The sequence below is a fragment of the Poeciliopsis prolifica genome, unplaced genomic scaffold (assembly GCF_027474105.1).
Source record: "Poeciliopsis prolifica strain line A6 unplaced genomic scaffold, Auburn_PproV2 SCAFFOLD014, whole genome shotgun sequence".
In the NCBI taxonomy this organism is placed as follows: domain Eukaryota; kingdom Metazoa; phylum Chordata; class Actinopteri; order Cyprinodontiformes; family Poeciliidae; genus Poeciliopsis; species Poeciliopsis prolifica.
Window position 1 is genome coordinate 7837142 of NW_026562389.1, and position 25448 is coordinate 7862589.

General features: G+C 35.9%; 3 protein-coding genes across 3 annotated transcripts in view; 2 read left to right on the top strand and 1 right to left on the bottom strand.

The window, feature by feature from the left end:
• The window catches only part of nf2a (NF2, moesin-ezrin-radixin like (MERLIN) tumor suppressor a), a 31108-nt gene extending 23400 nt beyond the window's left edge, over positions 1 to 7708 (bottom strand). Inside the window, exons 1-4 of the mRNA XM_055039740.1 lie at positions 7039 to 7708; positions 5784 to 5909; positions 5555 to 5677; positions 1695 to 1778 (exon numbers count right to left, since the gene is read on the bottom strand). Coding sequence (XP_054895715.1) covers positions 1695 to 1778; positions 5555 to 5677; positions 5784 to 5909; positions 7039 to 7152 — 447 coding nt within the window. The 5' untranslated portion in view covers positions 7153 to 7708. The remainder of the gene's footprint in view (positions 1 to 1694; positions 1779 to 5554; positions 5678 to 5783; positions 5910 to 7038) is intronic.
• Positions 7709 to 8228: 520 nt separating this feature from the next.
• Positions 8229 to 15954, top strand: fbxo21 (F-box protein 21). The gene is made up of 12 exons (XM_055039934.1): positions 8229 to 8478; positions 8985 to 9120; positions 9991 to 10100; positions 10274 to 10395; positions 11071 to 11217; positions 11409 to 11542; positions 11615 to 11751; positions 12546 to 12725; positions 13022 to 13154; positions 13364 to 13554; positions 13636 to 13793; positions 15016 to 15954. Exons 1-12 carry the CDS (start codon positions 8255 to 8257, stop codon positions 15240 to 15242), a joined length of 1899 nt encoding a protein of 632 aa, XP_054895909.1. The 5' UTR covers positions 8229 to 8254; the 3' UTR covers positions 15243 to 15954.
• A 636-nt stretch (positions 15955 to 16590) lies between these two features.
• tesca (tescalcin a) lies at positions 16591 to 25395 on the top strand. The gene is made up of 8 exons (XM_055039256.1): positions 16591 to 16861; positions 17975 to 18044; positions 20055 to 20135; positions 20667 to 20806; positions 23432 to 23493; positions 24430 to 24537; positions 24621 to 24668; positions 24746 to 25395. The coding sequence occupies exons 1-8, from the start codon at positions 16801 to 16803 to the stop codon at positions 24827 to 24829; spliced, it is 654 nt and encodes a 217-aa protein (XP_054895231.1). The 5' UTR covers positions 16591 to 16800; the 3' UTR covers positions 24830 to 25395.
• Positions 25396 to 25448: the final 53 nt, after the last annotated feature.

Sequence of the window (25448 nt, forward strand, 5' to 3'; positions counted from 1 at the left end):
ATGGAAAAGGCAAGTCTCTGGGGGATCCAGGCCAAATCTTTTGAGACAGAGCTCTGGTGTGACTAAACCATGTGCGCCTGTCAAGAAGCTTCATCCCAGTCCTGTGGTTTCCTAGGACTTCAAGATGGAAGGATCTTTCAAGCAAAATGTCTGACATTGCTGGAGGTTTATTACCGGAGTTTGTTTTGGTTGTGGTTTTCCCAGACTATAGCTAACTTGTTTTATCCCAAAGAAAGACAGTTTTTTTTTTTCTTTTATCCACCAACAATATGGAACAACCTACCTCAACGTGTTAGGTATGGATAACCACTTTGTTTCTAAACAAAAAATAAAATAAAACAGTTGTATAATGTGGCGTAAAAGCTGTGAGTTGTCAGTATTATTTGCTCCAATTACTTTTTTCTTTTTTTATTATTTTGATCTTTTATACTTGTAATTTTGTGCATTGATTTTATCGTTTCATGTGAGTTTTTATCCAATGTACATCTTTTACACCTTACCCTGTCCATAGGACTTTGATCGAAAGTTCTTTATAAATAAATGTGTTGTCAGTATCACTATTCTTATTAATTATCTAGATGCTGAAAGCATGTGACTTCATCTAGAGCAGGAGTGTCCAACTTCAGTTCTCAGAGGCCGATGTCCTCCAGGCTGTAGATGTGTCCTTGTACCAATAAAATGGTTAAATTATCTCCTCAACATGTATTTAAGTTCTCCAGTAATGAACCAATTAAAAAATTGTGAAATGAATCTTATGTCTGAAAAAAATAATCAGAAAAATTTTAACTAGTTCTTAGACATAAGCTGTACCGTTTCTCAAATATGAGAAGAAATTCAGACAGTTGTTATCAAAACTAGCAAAGGAAAAGGTATAGTGTGCCCCACAGATCCTCATTGAGATTTTGACAGCAGTGATCTGGATCAGCTGAGCTGATTTATGACTTTTCAAAAGAAAATCCACATATAAGAACCTTATGATAAAAGGAGGCAGTGTTCTTGGATAACTAGAAAAAAAACTTATAAGGGCTTATAATGGGTCATACATAAAAATAAAGATAGACAAAATGTAAGCACAGCTCTTGTTTAATTTGTTGAGAGTTAAATCTCAAGGGAATAGTAGAATTTTCTTATAAGTGGAGTACTGGTAAGAGGTAATGACTTGAAGTGTATGACTGTTAAAGAGTTGTACAATAATACAGTGTTAAGGAGTGCAAGAGTAATCTAGCATGACAACAATGCTCCTCTGAATATCTTCATTAAAAACTGCAGATAATATGATGATGGAGATGGGTGTCAAATGTGTATGAATAGTGTAACTCTTGAAAACGTTCTTCTGCTGTCTATGGTGTAGCTTTAAGATTTTACTTACATTTTAGCTGTATGCAGTTTCAACAAAAAGAATAAAAACTGCTGTGTGTTGGTTAAATGTGTTAAGTCCTAGAAAAAGGCAAAAAAATGCAGCATCATAACCATATATGGAGGATTTACTTTTTGAGGAAGACTTAAAAGAATAGAACATCTTTACTATGTAACTTTTATTTTGGTAGTGTCTTCAGTTAACAGCCGAAAAAGAATCTGTGCCATCAATATAAGATATGCAACACATCTGTTCCAGGTGAGACGATTACTTGCCAAATTTCTCAAGAAAACCTTAAGAGCAAACTTTACTCCTCTTGTGGGTTACAAAGACTGACCTTGGCATGGACTGCATAGGACGCCAGCAACACAGAGGCCTCTGGAGGACAGTGAATTTCTTCTTCGAGGATCTTCTTCCTTACCTAAACAAAAATTTCAATAGTTTTCAGGCTTGAATGCTTGAATGATGAAGTTATTGATTTGTATCCCATCTTTTCATACAGACATTACGTTTAGATATAGCAATTAATTTCTTAGATCAGAGAAAAAGAGAGTTTGTTGTGAATTTATTTTTCAGGAAATAATTTTGACTTTAAAGCAGGATGGCTGCTCTTCCCTAATTCCTGAAGATTGGTTCTTTTGTCACTTCAATAAGAACAGCAAAAGACACAAGGGACGTACAACCGAGATGATTTAATCTCACTCATGCAATAAAAAGAAAGTACTGCCCCAGAGATAAGCAATAAGAAAAACAACACTTTGACTGCTGAGTTTTTGTCTAAACTGAAGGATAAGGAAATTACATTTAGTGACAAAAAAAAAGTTGTGATGCATCTTAAGCTTCCTTTTAATCTCTGTTCCTTTGTTTTTACACTTTGATTTACTGTGTATCAATGGTGCAATAATATTAAACTTCACCTGCCTTCTCTTTCATTAAACTTCAGCAGAAGTAACAAGTTTTGTCATGATAAAAAACCATTACCTATTAGGTGAGTTTTTTTTTAAAGTCCTGTGTGCAAAATAACTTTATTTTTAAAATATAATTTTTTGCAATGAGACAACATTTGAAATGGTTGTTAAATCTGAGTTATTATTATTCCATAACCTTTTATTTTCCCCTGCATTTTATGACTATGACACTTGGTATTAAGCTTTGACCTACAAAATGTTTTGTGTATTCATCACGTTGAAGCACCTACTGACTGAATCTACAGTTTATGGCTGAATCTTATATTAAAACTCCATCAAAACATACACCGTGTTCAAAATTATTATGCACATTGGATTTAAGTGTCATAAGGATTAAATTTTTTGTTGTGCTATTAAATATATAGATGGTATTGTATGTCAGGGCTCTATGAATCACTATAACTAATTTCAGAGATCTGGGTTGATTAGTTTGCCTGGTGAACTCAATTAAAGGAAATCTACTCAAGAAGGATGTTCCTCATTATTAAGCAGGCCACAGGTTTCAATCAATATGGGAAAGAGAAAGGATCTCTCTGCTGACATTTCCACTTGTTTATGATACTAACTGCAGAATCAGTTTGACTCAGGAAGATCAGCTTTCTAATCAGTACAGTTGTGAGTCCTTTCTACATCTGTACAGCATCTGATGCTGAGTTCTTTGTTTTATTCTAAAATACAAAAAAGTCAAATTAAATCTTCACTTTATACAACAAGAAAAGACTCATCCAAGTTTAAAGTGCTGATTAAACTCTCAGGGCTCACAGTAATAACATTGTTTTTAATAGGCTTGAATTCACTCCAACCAAGATGAAAGCAGAGCTTCCCACCAAGGGTTTCATTCTCAAACTCCATCATCACTCAAACTAATTGATTCACAAACCTAAGTTGCATAACCACATATACATCACAAAAGCAGATTTTAAGGTGAGATGGGGCAAACATGCTGTAGCAGCAGTTATATAAGAGGGCAATTTCATGCTTCAGGCCTCGTCATTTATAGAGCCAGTCAAGCTGTCTCTTCTTGTTTTGAAGTAACAAAGGTGCAGAGCCAAAGGTGACAGCCTTAATCATAACCAGCACTAAGTGCTTAGAATGCCATTCCCTTTACAAATGAGAGCACGTTATCATCCCGGCCTGTTGTGATGGAGATGTGCATGTGTCTGTTGGCGTTGGAAGTGCTCAAATTTGCGGGGTGTGAGCTTGAGTGTGTACGTATCTGGATTGGTGATCATTTCTGATAAGCACTAATCCAGCTGTCACGCCTGTGACATTATCTGAACGGGGGCCGCCTTCTGACATTATTGGAATTAATGAGAGCAAAGAAATAAGCAGGGAGGCAGTGTGATGCACTATGCATTTATATTCTTCTTACTCATGACTGTGTGTTGCCTTAACTGAGTAATTGGTCTGTTAGGCTTTTCTCAATAAATTAACTCAAGCGGATTTAAATGAAGTAAGAGTATAGTTAAACATTTAAAGTATATGCCAAAGAATAGAAGTGCAATATCGTTTGCTACATAAATAAACTACTACAACTGACAATTTCTAAGATTACATTAGGATTATGTCAATACGAGAGTCCAAAGTATTTGGGGGCAATATGGATTAAAATAAACTGCTGGATTTTCTTCATATCAGATCCAATTCTGCTCAGCTTTTTTCTCAATTTCTTTTCTTAAAAAAAAAAGAAAGTGATTTTTATTTCAATCATCCCTTCTGTGAGATGTATGACGTATTCTTGGGACCATGTTACGAGAAGCTTTGTTTAATTATGTGAATATAATCAGAAAGTTATCCGAATAAAGACGTAATTTTGCCAGAATAACATTTCAAAATTACAAGAAAACATGTCATCTTAATCGGGCTTGGATTACAAATTTTTGGTCATTTACGTGTTGGGAATTCTCGTAAAATTTCTACGTCATTCTTCTAATATTACGACTTTATTCTTGTATCATTTCAATTTTATTTCCATATTACTTCATTCTCATATTATTGTGACTATTTTGTTCCATTATGACTTTTTTTTTTTGCAAAAAAAATAATCTTAGTCTGACCTATTTCATTGTAGATTTGACTTATATTCAAAGTCAGAATAAAAAGAAGCTGTAAAACATACTGGTCAAACAACAAGATGGGCCTTTGAATTATGAAAACCAAAGGAGTCCATTGATGAAAAAATTCTGATTTTCCAAAGACAAAAATAATAAAAAATAATCTATTAATTGATAAATCATTTGGTGATAAATCAATTAATCGATGTATCTCCTATCTTTATTTTAAGACCTAATTGGTAGTTGATAAATGACTAACAGGATGGATGATGAAAGCAAAACACCAAAGCTCATCTCTGGCTAAAAGAGTGATAGTGCAAGCTCTGTAGGAATGCCCCAGGTAAGTATTACTGAATGTAAAGGGCAGCAGTAATATGCTGTCCCCTGATTTCACATGGCTGCACACGATCAGAGCAATGGAAAAGGTGCGTTACAGAACGTTCTGATGACGTTTCAGACAAAAACTGTAGACGTGTGCCCCCTGTAGGCATTGGGACACACTGATGGAAAATACAGATGCATGAAAAGAACTTCAGTTTAAAATAAACTAAGTCATCTTAAATACAGAGACTTTATTTCACCTCACGAGGCTGAGAGTTCTCTTCCTTAAGTGTCACACTTGTTGAAAGCATAGATTTTATTTTCCTTGCTGCTTGTGCCTGCTTTTATGAATGCTTTACCTTAAAGCACCTTTCTAGAAGAAAAAATATATATTTCCCCAGGTTTTTGCTTTTTTAAAATTCTGAATTTTTGCATCAATATTTGATATAAACCAAATATCATATCCTTCTGATATTTTTACGATGTTCTGGGCATTTAAGTACACAACCTTCATCTAGTTGAGTTCATTAACTGTCATGTTCTATAAAACATTAACAAACATAGAGTTATTTTTACAGACCTGAAAAATGATCGATCGTGTTTTCTACTTTCCAGACTTTGTGGGAGCAACAAAAGCAATAGAAAAATGTGTCCACTATACAAATGGCAATTAAATATTCTTGAGATAGATTATCTGGTAAAATCTGTAGCTTCAAATCTCTAACCTAATACCAACTTCTGCTTTTTTGTGTGTTTGCAAAAACTCCTCAGACTAATCAGAAGAACTGAATTGCAAAATTGTATAAGCAGAATTGAATAGGATATAAAAAAAATGCAAGTGACAATTGGCTTACCTGTAGAAAGAAGAGATGCTGAGTGATATCTTGTACTAGTTCCTCTTCAGCATTTTCTGGGTAAAACTTGGCCAGAAAGTGGAAGGTAATTGGTTCATCTTTTGAGACATCTTGGTCTAAAACCTAAAAGCATAAACCAAAGACAACAACAATACTTCATAATTGATAAAATAATTCCAGTAGAAAATGAACAAGTATTTTAGGAAAACAAAGAAAGTGGCACATCAACCTTCCTTTCCATCTTCAGCCAAGCCACTGTATCCTTTATGTTGTACTGGAGCCCAAAGAACCAGGTTTCTCTCAGTCCCAAAGTCTGGCACACCAAGTCAAAAAGGTCTTTTCCTTTCCACTTCATCTAAAAGTTAAAGATATATATTTTTTGTTCTACTTTTTTCAATGAAACAATATTCCTTGTCTTACAAAGAAGGAAATATCATAAACATTTGATACATTTCAAATCTTTTCAACATGCTGTATTTAATATACAACTTCCTATTGAAATTATTGTACGTTGGAGATGAGTAAAATGTCATAAAATCAAAGATTCCTTGAATTTTACATGGCTTTGGAGCCAAAAAGATGCAAGTAGTGAAATCCCACCCAGTGAAACACACAAGGACTTTTCCACACACTGAATAAATAAGTGTACAAGTACAAGAAGTGGACTGAAAATGTTTTTCTAATTTTTGTCATGCTAGATTAATCAAAACAATGGTTAAACAATACCAAATATAGCTGAAGTTGATCTAAACAAAACCATGCGAAAACATTAAAACACATAAATATTGAGCCTGTCACGCAGCAAGGATGAAACTGGTATAGTAAAAAATAAATCTAAAATAAGGAATTGTGTTTATTACAGATACATAATACTTACTTAGCCAATAAGTGAGATAATCGTGAGACCCACGCAAGAAAATAGAAACCTGTAACTAACATTATACTGGTGTGTATAATTACCAAAAAAGCAGCTGCTACCCATAAACGGTTCCTCCCTTTTAAATATAGTGTTTGCAAGTAAATTTGATGCCTTTCATTAAAAAAAAAAAAAAAAAAAAAAACGACAAACTGGGAGAAACAGTCCACTATCAAAGGGAAAAACATATAAATCACGCAATACGGGTCAGCACTGATTTCAACTACTGTCTAAAAAGTATTTAAATGGGCTGCGGTAAACACAGCAATCCCTTAAAACGTATGTTTAAGCAACCGCGTGGGCGTCACATCCTTTTCCTCTATTGACCCCTGCTGGCGTTCAGCAAGTGAAATACATTGGTTTCGTGGGAAAATCTGAAAAACTTAATTTTTACTCGCTCATGAGCCAACAAACAGTTTCTACTTCCTTCACGTTTCATCTGTATAAATTAAAGACTTTTTATTTATTTAATGTTTTTACAATTTGAAATTAATGAGCAGAAGAACAATAAAGTCAAATGTTTACAGCATGACTCATAATAGCAAAATGAAAGATTGTTTAAACTCACCTCGCACTTGAACTCCATGTCTGACTCCATGGTGCATATCTTTACGTTGAAGTATTTGGCTTGTTTTCTAATCAAAGAGTTGAATCCCAATTTTGCTGCTAAGGCACTTGCCATGGCGACTCGTAAATAAACACTGCTATTCAATACACCAATGATACTTTAGACATTCATTATAAAACTAAAATCAAAAAGTCCTATTAAGACATTCTTCTCTAAATTAGTTCCTCGTATGGTTCTAGAACACGAGAATTTAGTTAGCACAGCCAGTTATCCACAGATAAACACAAACATGCATGTGACTTTTCAGCTGATCCTAACAATATTTGCAAACAGGACTAATCAAGAATCATTCGTCTTTAGCGACATGTCACTGATTTCTCAGACTCCTTTGTATTGAATATTTATATATCTTGTTAATACAAGAAGGTCCATAGATGAAGTTTAACAAAAGCAGATATTTACAGTATAGTACGGCTGGCTGCTAACGATAGCTTGTCAGAAGGTAGCCAACTAAAGTTAACTGTTTTAAATCGAGACGTCCAAATACAGACTTCCTGTATAAAAGTTCCTCGAAAACCATGTAAAGTCATAAAATTATTCTTATCCGGTACTTTCCTGTAAAAAAAAAAACTTGACACGAAAACAACAGCTAACTGCGGCTAATAACTTGTTAGCGATGGCTTTAAACTGGAGTGGTGCATTCGCGTACCGTCTATAAAGTAGTACTTACTGGATAAAGCATGAGATAGAAGTCATTTTGAGATGATAGGCACATAATTATGATATCATTCTGCTTCTGAAATACCATATTTCGTATTTTTTTTTCTGTTGTGTATCTGAGTAAAGTAAATCTGGTAGTCATAGTTGTGTAGCTAAAATAAGTTAACGGGGAGATTTCCCCTTTCATTTGGTCATGTTCTGTAAGAAAACGTTTTGTTTTTCTTGAAAGAAAATTACATGTATGCATATTATTTCAAAATAAGTTAATTACGCAATATGTGCACTCTTCAGTTTAAAATTATGCCCACAAATCCATAGAAATAGGTGTATATTTCAAGAGGACATTGAAGGCAGCATCTTTTCCCTCGCCCTTTCCTTTCGGACCGATCTGCCAATCACAATGCAGTACACGCAACATGCCCCACCCTTAGCCAGGCCCCCTGCGCCATAAGGAGGCGGGGCTACAGCAATGAGGTAATCGGGGTAAACAGTAAAAATGGCGACGTCTGTAGCCAGAGCGGAGCAGCTGAGTTTGAACGGAATCATTTACGAGTCCCAAACCAAAAAACTGACCGACCTGCCGACCGAGTTGCTTGAGCATATTCTGTGCTTCCCTGTCCTCAAACATGTCGACGTTTGTAACGTGTCATGCTGCTGCAAACGGCTGCACGATGTCTGCCATGGAAGGGGAAAGGTCTGGGAACACCAATACAAAATCAGGTGCTGCAAATATTTTTAGCTTCTCTTTATGCAGATTCTTGTAACATTTCGTCTTTATCTTCAAAAAACAATCCAAATGTTATCCAGAACTTTAGGGTCATGAAACCATCCTTTTCGCTTTGAGGGATGGATCGTTTACTGCGAACTCACAGGAAGCTGTCATTCTGCTGATGCACCAAATTTGTCCTTATGTCACCTGTGCTAAGCAATATGACCGTGGACATCTTTGAACTTCGTAAGAAAAATAGGTTTTAAAATGTATCATTGGCAAATCGTACATCCTGCTTTTTGCAGAGTCCCTTAAAATGAATTTGTTTGACCTTGAATCCTATATGTAGTCCTTCAGCTAGTCTGACAGAATCAGTTCTTTCTGTAAGGGACACATCTACTACAGTAGGATGACTGAAGGTTTTAGAGCCTGATTTAACCTTCTCAACAACAACAACAACAACAACAAAAAAAACTAAGTCATTCTGAAATTACAAATTTACTCCTTACACCGACAGATGGCCAAGACTGCAGAGATTTTATCGTCAAAATGAGAGCTGTGACTGGCTTAGGGAATACATAACCCGGCATAGAGTTGGAATACAGATACGAAGAACAGTGGAATCCATTTCAAAGCGATTCTTCACAGAAGTTGTAAGTAATCACCTTCTTATGAAGTAATATTATGCAAGAAAAGATTTGACATAATGTAGAATCAATGATGCTGTAACCTGGATAGAGCCATGAACAGGTTACTCGTATGCCAAGGTCTTAAAAAGTTTCGATACTACTAAAATGAAAGTCTTGTAATACTGTTGTTATGGCTTAAAATCAACTGAAATTTCTCAATCTTCATAGAATTGCACAGTGTGTCCCCTTCCCTACCTGCTGCTGAACATACCAGTCTATTTTTTTTAAAAGTCCAAAAAGTTAAAATATCATATACCAGCAGTTTTTGCACAATAAAAATGTAAAACCACGATGAACCTGAATGTTTCTGTCAAGTATTAATTATATCTTCAGGGCTGTCAGCCATTTAAAAGCCTATTTGTTTACTTAACTCCTGAAATTGATTTTTAGTGAAAATGATCAGAAATGCTATATTTTTTCCTACGAGAAACATTTAAATTTATTTCTGTTAATTACAAAAACTTATGTTGTGAGATAAGCACATGAAAACTACATCCACACACAGATGGCATTTATTTTATTAATTGTATCCATGAAAATAAATAATACAGAAACATGGTTATGGTTAATTGAGATTAATCTTCCTGCAATAGGAATGGCTTTCACTTTTCTATAAAAAAAAAAAAAAGGAGATAAGCTATGCTGTAAATTGTAGTTAAGTTTATAGTAATTACCAGGCTACAGTAAATCTGTGGAATTTTTCTCAATATCATACTTTGAGAATTTCATACTGACTCATGTCTAATTGGAAGGGATAAGTGTGTGTGGGCGCATGTTTGTGCAATATTGTGAATCTGCTTGGTTGCAAACTAATCCATAGTTCTTGTACTTCAGCCATGCGTTGGCCAGGTGCTTGGAGACAGCTTTGCAGAGATCGAGTCACTCGGAATGCCAGAGCACTTCTGTGAAGACGAGCTCCTCTTCATACTCAACTCAGACAAGAGGTCAGAGTAACACTGTGCACAAAGTCAAAACAAAACCAAAACACTCCAAAAACAGAACATTTTGACCATTGGCTGGGGTTTGGATGTTGATTCAGATAATTCTTTGTGATTACAAAAACTTTGTTGCATCACTCATTTATGATGCAAATGTTTGTCTCTCCACCCTCTTCCAGGAAAAGCTTGACCCTAAAATACTATGCAAAGAAAATCCTTTACTTCCTGAGACAGCAGAACATCCTGAGGAGTCTGAAGACATTCTTAGGGCAACCAACAGAGCAGCAGTCAGCTCTGGAAGGTATCCATCAGTGCTGGCCTTTACCTTATTAATATCATTCATTGTGAAGGTTGCAACATATCAGCAAATCAGTTTTTGATTTGTAGCATTTTCTAAAGTAAAAGTGAAATTATTATAACTACTTCATAGAACACCAGAGATTGATTACAAGTGCATCTTTTTTATAACCTCAAGGTTTTGTTATTGTGTGAGAGTTTGCACTTTCACAAAATGTGAGGAGGTTTATGATCCTTAGAGCGACTTTAACAGGAACAATCCACATTGGACAGCTGAGACAAGAATTAACTTAAGATATAAAATCTCCTGGTTGGTTCAGTATAAGACAATGGATTAATATGTAGAAATACACCTCATGCCTGCTATTAGGTACAGTGGAGATCCTATGATGCTGTGGGTCAGTCCCTGAATGAACAAAAAGTGGAAGATGAATAAAATATATTTTCAGTTATAGTTATACAGTTACACAATGTCTTCATTCTGGATTTATTTAGAGGTTAGAAAGTCTTGTTTTGAGTTTCAATCACATTTTGAAAAGCTAGTCAAAACAAGATGCAAAACCCCCCCTGACCCCCACCCCCTTTAAAAAAAAACAGTATTCTCCTCCTCCCTCGCCTTAATTTAAAATTGTTTGTTTTCCTCATACATGTCATTTCTGGGTTGTATTTGCTTTGCTAGGTGCTGTGCTGGTGGATCAGTATTGTAACCCATTGGCTGATGTCACACTGGCATCCATTTCACAACAAATAGATGATGTGGCAGAAAAAGCAAAGAAGACGTTGAGAATCAAGAACCCTTCTCATCCCAGCCTTCGGGTCACTAACAGTAGGTGTTTTAGAAAAAAATAAAATAAAAATAGTGAAAAAAACAAAAATCAGAAACGCTCTTATTTTGGGGGGGCCTTTTGCTTGTGTTTGTGTTCTTCACTCACTATTGTTTCTTTTAAAATATATTGCAAGTAGAAATATAAAGCATGAGCAGCTGAGCTCTGTTTGAAAGAACTAACTTGTGTGAAGGTGACTGTATGACGGAGGACTTTGAGCTCCAGAGGCAGGTGTTGTGGGCCCTGAACGCAGTTTTGTATGAACAGCTTCAGTACAAAGGCAATGAGTGCGACTACTACAACCCGCTCAACTCCTACATCCATCAGGTAGGCACCAGCTGGTAACCTTTTCTAATGTGTTGTTCTGAAATATTTTCACTGCACTTCTTGTTTACCCAGGTGCTACTTCGGCGGACAGGTATACCCATAAGCCTCTCTGTCCTTTACATGACGCTCGCCCGGAAGCTGGGCGTTCAGCTGGAGCCTGTCAACTTTCCCAACCACTTCCTGTTGCGCTGGTGCCAGAGACAAAGGAGGTACGGCTTGAAATTAGAATATTTACATCTTTCTTATTTACACACTGATTTCAACCTTTCAGTTACACATTTTACCACAATAGCCTAAAACTATCGAGCAATCACTGATTATGTTTTTGTCTTTCTCGATTTCCACTTTTAATTTTTTAATATACAATCATGTGATCTTATGTAGATATTGTGGTGTAATTTCTGTCATGTGACAGTGCAGTTTAATTAATATGTTGCTTATTAATGGACAACTATGTTTTATCTAAATGACTCCACATTTCTGAATTCTACCTTTGCCCGTTTTTTGGCTGTGTGATTATAAGTCAAAGTTAATTAGATTGAAAGCGTTTTGCAATTAATGGACATGACAGAGTTGAGTTAAAAAATGGTGCTGCTTTAATTATTTTTTAATATATTAATATTTAAATTTTCTACCTTTTGTATGAGTGGGAATACAAAAAAAGAGCCTTTTAAGACAGATTTTTTTGGCCTTGATGCTCAGTTTTACATTTATTCCAAAGACATTTCTGCCAATTTGTTGCTGATCTCCTGACTATTAGAAAACAGATGCACTTAAAAATATATCAAAATCGTTTACATTTGCATCATAAAACATTTCTTAATATTTATTGTAAATAAATCAGAGTTTTTCTTGTTCTCACTGTAAAACACTGCAAGAAATTTAAATTGTCTTATCAAGTGATTTTTTAATTTTTTTTTATAATAAATGCTTAAATGCAGTACATTTTCTAAGCCTATTAAGTAAATGTCCACAGAAGCCTAACAGAACATTCCATATGCAGGAGTGAGGACATCTATGACTATGTCTACATTGATGCCTTTGGGAAAGGCAAGCAGCTGACGGCGAAGGAATGCGAGTACCTCATTGGCCACCAGGTGACAGCAGACTATTACAGTGCCATTAGCACCACAGAGGTGCTGCTCAGGATGGTGGGGAACCTGCTCAACATTGGCAAAAGAGGGTAAGAAGAACCATTCACGTTATTAGATGACGTGAATGGTCATCTAATGCAAGATTATTGTGCAGGTACAGACATCTTAATCTTTCAATTCCATGCTAATAAATTGATTTACTTATGACCTTCTCAGCTCCTGTTACTATCTTCTGCAGAAGTCTATTGTTGTCATTCAGTGGTAGTATAAGCATAGTCTTGGAGCATTTAAAACTGAATAAAATGTTACACCCCATCCTGTGCCTGCTGTATACAAAGTACATTTTCAGTTTAAGCTGTATAATCTGTGGTGTGTTTTCCATCAGGGAAGGAAATGAGAAATCTTACCAGCTGCTGAGGGATTCGCTGGATCTCTACCTCACCATCAATCCAGATAACGTTCAGTATTTGCTGCTGCAGGCGCGCCTCTACTTCCACCTTGGAATCTGGCCAGAAAAGGTACGACTTGAGCAAAAATGTTTTCAAATACAAACTAGATTTTTGTATTATTATTTTGGGTCTAAATTTTAATAACTGTTTTATATCTTAAGTAGGAGTAAAATGACAAGAGCACCAATCTAGACATAACGCCTATATTGTTAATGTGTGGTATTTTAATATTTAGTATTGTGCTGCTCTTCACATATTTTCCTTCACCTTGCTCCCAGGTGTTAGACATCCTGCAGCATATCCAGGCTTTGGATCCTTCCCAGCACGGAGCTGTGGGCTACCTGGTGCAGCACACACTGGAGCACATCCAGCACAAGAAGCATCCCGTCACTCCTGAGGTGAAGCGCCGCAGCGCTCCCGAACACCTGGAGGTCCAGTATTCAGTCGGCCTTATTATGAAACACAAGCGGTAAGTTTCTATAAAACACAACGCAGATAAAAAGACAAACTACCTCAAATTGTAAAACACTTTTTACTGAAATTCTTCCAGGTCGGGGTATAACTGTGTGATTTACGGCTGGGATCCTAAATGCACCATGAGCCAGGAGTGGATCAACACCATGAGGGTCCACCAGTTGTCCAGTGGAGCTAACCAACCATTCTACAATGTGCTGGTACAAGACGGGACGTGCCGTTACGCAGCTCAGGGTACGCCTCATATCCACCAGCAGGGGGCTTCTCCTGATGAACCACAGATTGTAGCTTTGAATGTTAAAGGTGTGCAGCATATCAAATTTATTTTTAAAAAGTGAAGTATTTCTCAAGGAGAACTTGAAATCTAGGTAAGGTCAGAGATTATTGTGTTCTGTAATATTCCACAAGGTTAAAGCATACAGAGAGAAAATGATCTTTGACCATTCCCCTTAGAGAACCCCTCAAGGTGGGAGCTTGTACCCAATAAACTCATCTTCCACTATACCTCACAGGAGGCATGAGGTAATTTGTAAAAGGAAAATGTAATTATTAAAAAAAAAAAAACTTAATAAATCTTAAAATCAAGAAACAAGGATCAAAAGCAAGACTTCCAAACCATATCACCTAGGTGTACTACTACTATTCAAAAGGAGTAGCCATAAAAAACTTTAACATGAAAAAAAATACTATATCTAGGCTGCAAAACTTTACCAACACCTCTGATAGCCCTCACACTGCCAAATTACCCAGTAGCTCTTTTCCCAGCATGTGTGTCGTGATCATGATGAGTAGAGTAGAATCAGCTGTGCTCACATAACCTGTACGAGCCACACCCAAACCTGACCTGCTGCTCTGCATTTAAAAATAGAACAAAAGATACTGTCTTTCCTATTGGGGCGTATTGGCTTGTTTTTTACTTTCTGCAAAATCAGTTGGACTTTGTGCACATCTTTAGAAAGTTGAGTTGAATGTGCAAAAAGTAAGAAGAGATTGTTTTCGGTTTTTTTTAATCCTATGAATAAATTGCTTAACTTAAAGACAGGAGTTTTTAAAAGTGTGATACTGTGCTTCTGCAATTGATGGTGAATTTATATAAAGGCTAATATCACAAATGTACTACAAGGCATTAACAATATTATCTGCACCTCTATATAAAGAATTATAAATGTTATTCCAAAGGTTATATTTAATTGTGGCAGAGTTGAACTTACTTCCGCTTGTGTGAAATCTCCCAACTTGCATCTGCATGACTTTCATTGTTTGAACTTATCTGTTCAATCTTCAACTCTTCAGCATTTCCTACAGGCTGTTTCTCAAAGCCACAACATTCTTTAGATTTTGTGAAACTTTGTTGCTTGTTCCTCTTAACAGAAGCAGTATTGCCTAAAAACACCCTTAAGTTTTGTATTTAACCAAAGTAGCATTGCAGTGACATGTGTTCATTGGTATTCCTCAGAGAACCTGGAGCCTCACTCTGCCCCTCTTGAGATTGGGCACCCAGAGGTGGGCCGCTACTTCTCAGAGTTTGTTGAAACCCACTACGTTGCCAATGAAGAACTGCAGACACGATACCCTGAGGACATGAGGGAAACTTTGGGCACAGTGCAAGAGCTCTACCACAGAATGACTCCTGGATCTGTGAACCGAAATGAGGCGTCTGCCTCTGACCAAATGAGCCACTAGTTCAAGTCGATGTAGCAAGGTTAACAAGTACTTGTTCCCCTCTTACTCAATTTACAATCATTCTAGCTGTTCCTTTGTTGCACTCAGAGACTAGGACTTTTTTTGTTTTTTAAAGAAGGAAAGATGGTTATTGTTGCTTTGAGACATGTTCAGATACAACCATTTACCTGCTGTAAAAACAAAGTTCAGATCACTGGATACAAATACTATTTCTACATGATGTAACACATTCATTTATTTTTAATCCAGTCAAAAAAGCTCAGTTTGATTTGAAAAATTAAAATAAAATACAACCCAAAAATAAAAGGGAAAAAAAACAAACCTTCAAGTAAGCAGCTAGGTGGACTAGAAAAATCAGGATGTTTATCCAGGTGCTGTAGATCCCTCCTGCCCAAATTCAGAGAATGCTTGTGTTCCCACATTTTCCTGCTTCCAGCACCAGTCTGCAGAATATAAACCCAGTGCCACACCAGAGAACTGAAAAAAAAGTTACAATAGTTTTAACTCATGATTTAACAGAGTATCATGCACTTACGGAAGTTTGACTTTCACATTCCTACATTTACCTTTTATTCTGTATATTTACATGTGAAATATGTATGATGCCAAGACTCAGGATGTCTGTCATGGAATGCCAAGATGGCAACGACTTGAAATAGCAATGAGTGAAAAGCTTGGTGAAAACTACAAAAAATAAAGTGTTTCAAGTTTCTCTGTTGTTGTTTTTTTCTCTAATAATGCATTTATTACTTTATTGTGGGAACATATGCAAAGTCAGCCAAAGCTAAAGGCAAGAAAGAGGCCAGAAGGCTCCTCCCCAAAAAACTAATGTCTCACACAGAGTCAAATAGATTTTCAACTGAAGTGTATTAAAAACACAAATCTAACATTAAATGAGAGTATTGCCAAGATTATAACTGTTAAATTCCTTAATAAATGTCTTAATGTAGAAATGACCTGCTTTGCAAACTTGTCATTTTCACAATGTATGAATTTCATTCATTTGATTCAGATGTGTTGGAGCAGAAATGTATTTGAAAGCTGCAGGATGATAGCTCTCAACTATTGTAACTGGACTTGAGCGCCCCGACCTTTATGTGACATTAAGAAAAGAAAAGAAAAAAAAATACCACGAATACCAGCTGGGAGCGATTATATATACCCCCAGAGAAAGCATGCTCTATTTCAACTTTAAAGTACAGTAGTGGCAGTATCATGCGGGCAGGGGGTGTCTTTCTGTAGGAGGAAATGCATTCCAACCAAATAATCTTGGTTATCTAACTGACATAAAGCAGTAAGTGTTCAGATTGAGAGAGCAACACTTGTTAGGTGGATGTTTGCCGATCTTTATTATGCGTATGCTATGTAAGAATTGATATGTAAGCCGTAAGTTGTTTATTTCTTTTCGGAAAATGCTAAAACTCTCCACATGGAGGCAGCAGAACGCACCAGCAATGTTCTGCCCACTGAAGCAAGATAAAGTTGCAACAGTGAGTAAAAGTTTTAACCAGTCCAAGCAGACCGGGCGCCTCGACGCACCGCGCAGCCAGCCGGAGAGATGGGAGCCGCGCAAACACACTCCGAGTACCAATACGAGAGCATGGTGGGAAAAACTGGATGTAAGTATAAGAAAAACAAGACGTGTTTATTTTGGTGGTTATAGTTTGACAACGCCACTGTGATAAATACTCTGGTGTGAGAGAGACAAGAAATGCTTTTTAATTCTCCATGTTGCGTTTTCGACCATATTCAGAAATGTAACAGCATGTCTCGATGTTAAAGTTAAACTTGAAGAAGCTTTCGCATTCATTTAGTTTTAAAGCCACTGCATCTCTCACACCAACTTATAATAATGACACGCTGCTGTATTTCAACACTCTGCTTTAGCTGAACAAACCGCAGCTTGCTGTTTGCTTCTTTATGTTTCTAGTTAAACTTTCTTGCTTCTTTGTATTCAGATGAGTCTGTTTCCCCAGCCTAAACCATTACATGTTGCACATTCAAAAATGAAACCCAGCAGAAACTGAGGATATCCAGTAGTACTGGAAGTGCATGACATTAGTGGGATACCTTCACATGTGCAGACATGCACTTTGAGCGCATCCTTGACTGAGTCCAACTTTATTGATACTATCTGATGGAGACTTTGGACTGTTTATTGCCTTTATTACCATAAGGATTACAGCTTTAGTCTTGTTTCTTTTTGACGTAGTTCCAGACTTAGGAACCTCTTTATTTTGTAAGCAATGGAATTTCAACTGCACTGACAGGTACTGATCTCAGAGCGCAGAATTGTTGTTCAGCCTGTTTGTTTGTGTTTTATTGTGCAAGTTGATCTTGCTGTGTTGAGTTGTGACTCCACCTATCCAGAACAACAGTCTACTTTGGTCTCTGTGTGAGGTTATACACATAACTTACCTCCACACTCTGAGCGGAAACAGCTGATGACTTTATTTGACAGAGAATACACTGATAAAACCTTCCAATGGAGTTAATGATTCTGAGAATCATTTTAGATGCAGTTACTAAGGATGGTTTGTTTACTTTGCCAGCAGGATCTGATCAATTAAAGTGTTTCAGGCAGTAAAAAAGTGCATCAGGATGGATGGTGCAAATGTACTCTTGTTTATCAAGATTTTAATCCATGTTTAGCTCCAGGATTCCTTGAACTGAGAGTAACTGGGGGAGAATATTGGCTTATGTGTCAATGATAAATGTCTTTGTTTGTTCAGTTTCAACCGAGCAGATTAAAAACCTGCACATGCGATTTCAGCAGCTGAGTGGAAATGAAAAAACACTAAGGTAATGTAAACTCATACAGTCCCTCCATACTTATTTGCCTGATAAAAAAAAGCTTAATGTTGAAAGCATAACATTGTCCAATAGATAAATACATCAATTTATCTAATTTACTGCTTGGTAGCAGCCACTGGATTATTATTTTGAAAGTTCTAGACTTTTTGATGCAATGCACTCTGATAAGGTTCCCCACTTGAAAAAAGAAGCCCATAGAATCACTTGGCAGTGGGTATGAGGTGATTGTTCATGAGTATCATCTGTTTCACACCAAACATAAACGCGTTTATTACCAAAATATTAATTTTAGTCTGATAAAACCACACAATCTAAGTTCGGTCACTTTATTTGATGGGTTGTGAATAAGGTTGTGAAAAGTATTACTGATTAAACTTTAAAAATTATGAAGCTTTATGTTTTAAAGCAAAGTTTAATCAGTAATACTTTTATAACAAATTTATGTCAGATCATGATTTCTAAGTTAATGTCAAGTTGTCATAGACATTTTGAATAATGTCAACTTTGTATTAAAAGTGTCATAATTTACCGAATGACATTTTGACAACAGTCATAAATATTCATGAAGACTTACTTGTGTTCATGACAGGTCATATTTATGACTGTGTCATAACAGTTTTATTCACAACCCATCAAATAAAGTGTTACCCTAAGTTCAAGTCCCAATGGCCTTAAGAAAACCCCACATGCTTACGTTTGTGATAATAGGACAGGAAATGTCTGTTCCGTCTGTTCTACAGATAGTTCCCCATTAATATTTGCTTGAATCCACACTCGGCAGACAGACTGGTCCACATATCTGTGTGTCAATTTCTTAAAACCTAGACATACACAAAAAAATTGTTTGCAGCATGTCTTACTGTTTGGAAAATAAATTATGAATGTTGTTAATATTACAATTATTTAAATTCAAACAAGAAGTTTTTGTCCCACACACACGTTTGCTGATAACTATCACACCAGTAACAGTTTTTATGCAAAACGAACTCAGAGCTTTACAGTAGTTGAGAATAATACCATCAGAGCAACAGAAATCCTATTTGCTTGTTTGAAAAAAAGTAAATTGAAAACTAGAACTTTATATGAATTATGTTTCCAAAGACATGATTCTCTTCTTCTTACAGCAAACACGCTTAAACTGATGACAAGGAGTAGAACATGATAACATCAGTATTATTCTTTTGTGGGAGTCTTCCAGCTGAACAAACAGGAAACAACATTCCTGTTTTATTGCTTCACAAAAGTAAAACAAAGTGTTTTTATGTTTAATTGGTGAAAATCGACAGTCCTGTGGACAGTCAGTTCTGCCAAAGGCACCCAGTTTTGTTGGAGATAACTACCTCAGCCTGACACCAGCAGGTTGATCTCATCTAATCGTTGTTTTGAAGATTTAGTGAGTCAAACATGCCACTATTTGCTACAATGACCTAACAGTGAGGTCTGCAGATTTGTCTTCCCTTCTTTGTCCTCGGTGTTGTGGCACTGTGGGCCCTTGTTTGTTATTGTTCCACTTGTTTTAGGCTTTCTAGCAAATACAAGCATATGAGGGTAGCAATTTTCTAGTAGCAATTACCTGATTTATGAAGAGCAAAACACATCTGACTCATGTAAATATGTTCTAGTCTTTCCCATTTTGAATATTCGCTAAGACAAATGCCATGTTTATTTCCCAGAGAAAAATAAATTCAAGAAATCTGAATTAAAAGTCCTGAGATAATCATACCAGTTTGAAAAGTTAATTAAAAAATCTTTATTTATGTTAATTACATCAGAAATATTTAAGGTGTCATTGTCATCACTGCAGTAAAGACCGTATAGTTTATAGATAGTGGGAATAGCACTGCATTGAAAATTATATATGGTGCTCATTAATGAATGAAAATTAAGTTCTGTCAATACCAGAATGAAAGAAATCCAAGCTACATTTGATAAAATTGACTTAAAATCAGTCCTATGATGTCCTGTTTTGTAGTAATGTACTTTCTTGCTTCATTGCAGAAAAGAACACCTGGAGAAAATTCCAGCTCTCGCCAGTAACCCCATCAAAACGGAAATTATCGAGGCGTTCTTTGACAAAAGGTGGGTAGAGTCAAACAACACCGTATCCCATGTGGTCCTTTTGTTACTAATGGCTTTTTAATTTAAATAATGTTATAATTTTTCAACAAAGATAATTGTCAAGGTGATGTTTTTTAAAGCAGTACCATTCACTGATCCACATGTAGAAATTTTAATTGCACTACATTAGTTTGGATAAATAGAATCCATTTTAAATAGAATATTAGGGTTAATAGTGAATTTGTCTAAGTCAATATTAATGATTTCTAATTAATATTGAATTAGAAAATGACTGATTTATAAACAGCAATATGTTTTATAGGTTGTCTTTCAAGAAATCTGAATTAAAAGTCCTGGACTGTTGTCTGCATTGGTTTGTGGTATAATCATGTGGTTTCTGTTCTCTAAAACACAAGTCATGTGGAGGCTATCATGTGGGTAAAATGTTACTTCAACTAGTTAATGCAGTAGTGAGGTAGTTTACAGATTTAATTTGTTTTACATTTATCAATAATAATTAGGTGATTTTCAATGCTTTTGATTGAAATACAGGAACCAGCATAATAATGTGTCGGGATCATATGAGGAAATCGGCTTTGAGGAGTTCCTTATGGTCATGTCCCACTTCCGTCCTCCAAGTATTAAAACATCAGAGGAAGAGAGGCTGGCAATGAGAAAACAGAAGGTTCGCTGTGAGTAAAACTATTTTACTGCAACACAACTTGGCCTGCTCAGAATACCAGGCCAAAAGTACAACACCACACATGTAAGTGTGTGAATGAGCAGAGGATTTTTAACAGCATGTCAGCTGTTGCCACTAAGCAGCTCAAAGATATTTCTGGCTCATCGGGGGAATGTGGCCACAGCAAACTCACAAATCTAAATGTCACAAAGAAATGCATGACCTGGAGGCAAACAGTTGGTGATTATTTTCAGTTAACTATATATTTATCTCTTTCAAGATACGTTTTTCCACCTATCTTTTCCCCTTTAAATTGTTTTATATTTTTACGTCTAATATCCTGCGATAATATTGTGCATTTCCTATTTAACATTTTAGACAATGGAAAACAAAATAGATTCATTGGGATGTCTGAAAACTGACAGACTGGTTGGAATTGCCCTTTTTGCTGCTTGAGCTATTTTTCCCATTTAAAGCAAACTGCTATACAGTGAAAGACTATTTGTCAATTACAGTTTTTGTGTCTATGCAGTGACATAGTCACACTTACACTGATTCTGCAACCCAAGATTTGTTGCTCGAGACACATCAATAAATAGCAATATCTGGTTTATTAAAAAAAAACTATCAAAAAAATATTGGTAGTAATATTTCAGCTTATTTTCTGAGGAGTCTGTACTTAATTATGCTTCACCTCAGTCTGTTGTGTTCCAGATTGAACTTGCAGTTTAATCTCAGTGAGAAGAGGAAACCCTGCATGCTTTTGCATTCTGACTTGCAGCTCTTCCTGAATGTCTACATCTTTTTTTTTTTTACATATGCACCACAGACATGAACATCTCTAAGAGTAAAATGATGAAATCATGTATCAGATTCTTACTTCAGCAAAATGCAAAGCAATGTTCACTTTTTGGTGATAAGTCACAAGACATTCCATTGGAAAATATTGGGAATGATGTTTTATTATTTAATTTGTCATGAACATGTTGCAAGAAAGAAAATTTAAAGTGCTCATTTAATGTTTTTCTTTTATCTTCTCTCAGTGCGGAAAGGAAAAATATCCAGAAATTGTACACAAAGGAGACATTTACAACTTGTCTGTATTTCTAGCATTTAATTATTTATCTCCACTTAAGAAGTTCCTAAGTAGCAGTCAGCTGCCTTCAGCTCTTTCCAACCAGTAAGAAGAAGCTCCTTTTGGGTATCAGTTAGTGGCTGTGACTAAGACGCATTGCGTCACTTCCTGTTGCACTCTGTGAAGCTGTTTGTGTTTGAGAAATCGCATAGTTGTGAGATAGATGGAAATTGATCAGGGATTTTAAAAAAAATCCCTGATCAATTTCATTCATTCATCGAAGCTGTCAGCCTGGTGAAGGACTTATACACAGAACCAGGCAACTTTGGGGAGTTGCAGAGATCCACAGCTCATGTAGAATCATTTCTACATGAGCTGTTTTGAGGATATTTATCAATTTTGTGCACTCCATTGTTGAAAGAAAGCATTATGTAAAACATTGGGTAGAAAACCAACTTTACATCACCTTGTACGCACCATGCCCTCAGTAAAGCATCATGGTTGCAACATCATAATGTGGCCACATTTGTCTGGATGAGTTTGTCACATTTGCCACAGTTGATGAATGAGGGATAGACCTCAGGAGCTGATGGCCCTGGAAAAAATCCTGTTAAAGGCTGTGAAGGTTTTGAGACTGGGATGGCTGTTCACCTGGCAACAGGACAACAACCTGAAACATAAAAACAAGAGTTTTTGCAACCTTTTCCTTCCATTTACAAACTAATTTCATCAGATAAATTCTCATAGCAGTTGATACTTACAGGATAAGGTGGCAAAATGTGAAAAGGTTCAAGTATATAGATAAACATTTTGCAAGGCACTCTACCTACCAAAACCAATATTATTTAAGATAATATGTCTTTAAAAGTTGGTGTGATGAGAAAATGACAAAAACAAAGTAACTACCTGAAAAAAATAAAAGTATTCCTTCCTGTAAGTATAGCAAGAACTAAAGACCTGTTTATTGGCAAACATATGTTTAGACCAGAGTTTCCTAGTTTGTACAAAGAACGTCTTTCCTCAAACTTGAGAATTGAACTCAATATTTGACAAGAGGATTACAGACCCTGCTCTATACTCCTGTTTCAACCAGAAGATAGAAGTGTAAAGATAAGAACTCGAAAGCAATGAACTTTCTGATGTCTGAAGAGTCCAATTGTTTTTCTCCCAAGTAAAAATACATCTTTGTTTAGTCTAAACAGATTAAATACCTGTTTATCAATCATATCAACTATGCATTTTGTTTTTTATTGGAGCAGAAGTTTTATTTCCATCCATCTGAATCAAACAATTTACATCTCTATCTTTAAAAGGATCCAAATGTCTGATATGTGAAAGAACTATTTGAGCAATTAAGCTGCTGTAACTTGGAGAACAAAAAGGTTTTCTGGGCATTGCTGTGTCAGTCGTAATCCTGTTACGGCTTGAAGGATCTGCTTCATTATCTTATTCCTGAATCACCATGACAGGCCCTGTAATCGCAACTTCCTCTGGCACAATCCCATAATTTGTGGGTGGAAATTTTCTCAAAAATCTAATTGTTTTGTTTTGTTTTTCCAGTCCTTTTCAACATGCATGACACCGACGGTGATGGCAAAATTACGCTGGCGGAGTACAGAAAGGTAGGTGCTCATTATGTGCTTTATTTAACAGATTACATTAATCCTTGTTTTGAAATATGGTTGCATGTACCAGATACCCATTATGGACACTCAGCTTTACTTAGAATAAAGATGGCCGAATGCAGATCTGCAAGTAAAACATCTCCAAATTGGAAATTAATTCAATTAAAGCTAAGCTAACTCTTGTCAGTAAAATGACAGTTTCCTCAAACAAAAGGTGACCTTGAGTCCAAAGCTCTTAAGTTAAGAAAATTTGATTTCTGTCCCATTTGACGCATGACATATTTTTCTTTGTCATAATAATTTTTAATGCATCTGAACTAGATTGAGGTCAAATATGATGAAAGGAAACACTAAAGCATGCACAGTGCACTGGAAGTCAATTCAATTACATATTTTCTAACAGATCATTTTGCCAAGGTTACATTTTTGTGGATATAATGACTTGCTCCAGGTTGTCTTGCTATAGCAGCTATAAGATGAATCAGTGTGTGCACACTCTCATTGTCAAAAGTAGTGTACAATTAGTCCCAACAGAGGAGGTTAAAAGAATCTACCATTGAGGATTGGTCACTTAGTGAGCAATTTCACAATACTTTATAGAAATAATAGAAAGGAAGACTTTTTTTCTTTAAATTTAGGTAAACCTAGAAAGACATTTATAGAGTGTTGAAAGACAGCATGCAAAGTTAAAAGCAGATTTCCCTCAATTAATGGCTTTGGGAAAGAAAACAAAAATGCTGGATGAGTTGCATTTTCCAGGAGAGAGAAAACCAGATAGTTCATATTATGACAGAAATATCTCTTAAATATTCTGTCCAAAAAACATTTCAAGAAGAGTCAGAATTCAGAGAATAAAAGAATTATGTTTAATTTCTTTTTCCAGTTACCATTGTCCTCTTCTATAATTTTCTTCATTTTCTGTTTAAATCCAAGGCTGTCGAGGACCTTCTTTCGGAAAGTGGGACCATTGGGCAGGAGGGTGCTACGGCGATAGCAGATGCTGCCATGCTGGAGGTAGCGAGCACAAATGTGCCCAACATGGTAAGAGAAGTCACCAAAACCACGCCGCTGATATTCCATCCTCACTGTTGGACCAATAAAATGACAGATTTCTGTTTCTCTAGGGCCCGGATGACTTCTACGAAGGAATTACATTTGAACATTTTGAACTGGTTAGCACTTTTTTTCTCGCTTTGTTAAATATACAAATACGTTTGTGACTTCATAACAGCATTTTTCTTGTCCACAGATTCTAAAAGACCTTGAAATGGAGTCCAGGATGCATGTTCGCTTTCTGGATATGAACACTGCTAATCTGCGTTGTGGAAAATAACCCACCTGAGGGAATTGTTGGTCTAAGAAACTCTTTATGTTGCTGTTTTTAGCAGAACCAAGGGGAAAAAGCGAAACGCTTTTTTAAGCACTAACATGTTTTCAATATAAAAAAATGAGTAAGACTCTCAAAACTCAATTGAACTTGAGGTTTGATGACAGAAAGCCTTTTTATTGCTATGTGTTAACATGTAAAGCAGTTTAGATATTTTAAACCTCCTCAGACTTTTCTTAGTTTTATTGCATTTAGTTATATTTACTATGACCTAACACTGTTGCTTTGGAAATTGCTAATGTGCAACATTATAGATTTTTACCTTGAAACAAAAGGTTTATACACAAGATGAAGTATGTTACTGGTGATCTACTGTGCTGAGCATTTGGACAACAGGACCAGTCCTCCTCAACAATCAGAACACAATATTTTATTGTTTCTACTACTGAAACTGTACATAATAAACCACTACTGTTGTAAAAGAACACAAAACACTATTTTTAATTATTACTGAAATGATTTATTTTCCCCTAATTTCAAAAACATAATTTTAAATAAAAGTGGGAAATAAATATCTGGATTTTTCTCTTCTATTCTTCCTGAAAAACCGCAAAATATGACAATT

Excerpts from the sequence above, each read along its gene's own strand:
- fbxo21 (XM_055039934.1), top strand. The coding sequence starts at position 8,255 with ATGGCGACGTCTGTAGCCAGAGCGGAGCAGCTGAGTTTGAACGGAATC. Across the intron at positions 9,121-9,990 it reads AGCGATTCTTCACAGAAGTT|CCATGCGTTGGCCAGGTGCT; the intron begins GTAAGTAATCAC and ends CTTGTACTTCAG. Across the intron at positions 10,101-10,273 it reads ATACTCAACTCAGACAAGAG|GAAAAGCTTGACCCTAAAAT; the intron begins GTCAGAGTAACA and ends ACCCTCTTCCAG.
- tesca (XM_055039256.1), top strand. The coding sequence starts at position 16,801 with ATGGGAGCCGCGCAAACACACTCCGAGTACCAATACGAGAGCATGGTG. Across the intron at positions 16,862-17,974 it reads CATGGTGGGAAAAACTGGAT|TTTCAACCGAGCAGATTAAA; the intron begins GTAAGTATAAGA and ends TTGTTTGTTCAG. Across the intron at positions 18,045-20,054 it reads GGAAATGAAAAAACACTAAG|AAAAGAACACCTGGAGAAAA; the intron begins GTAATGTAAACT and ends GCTTCATTGCAG.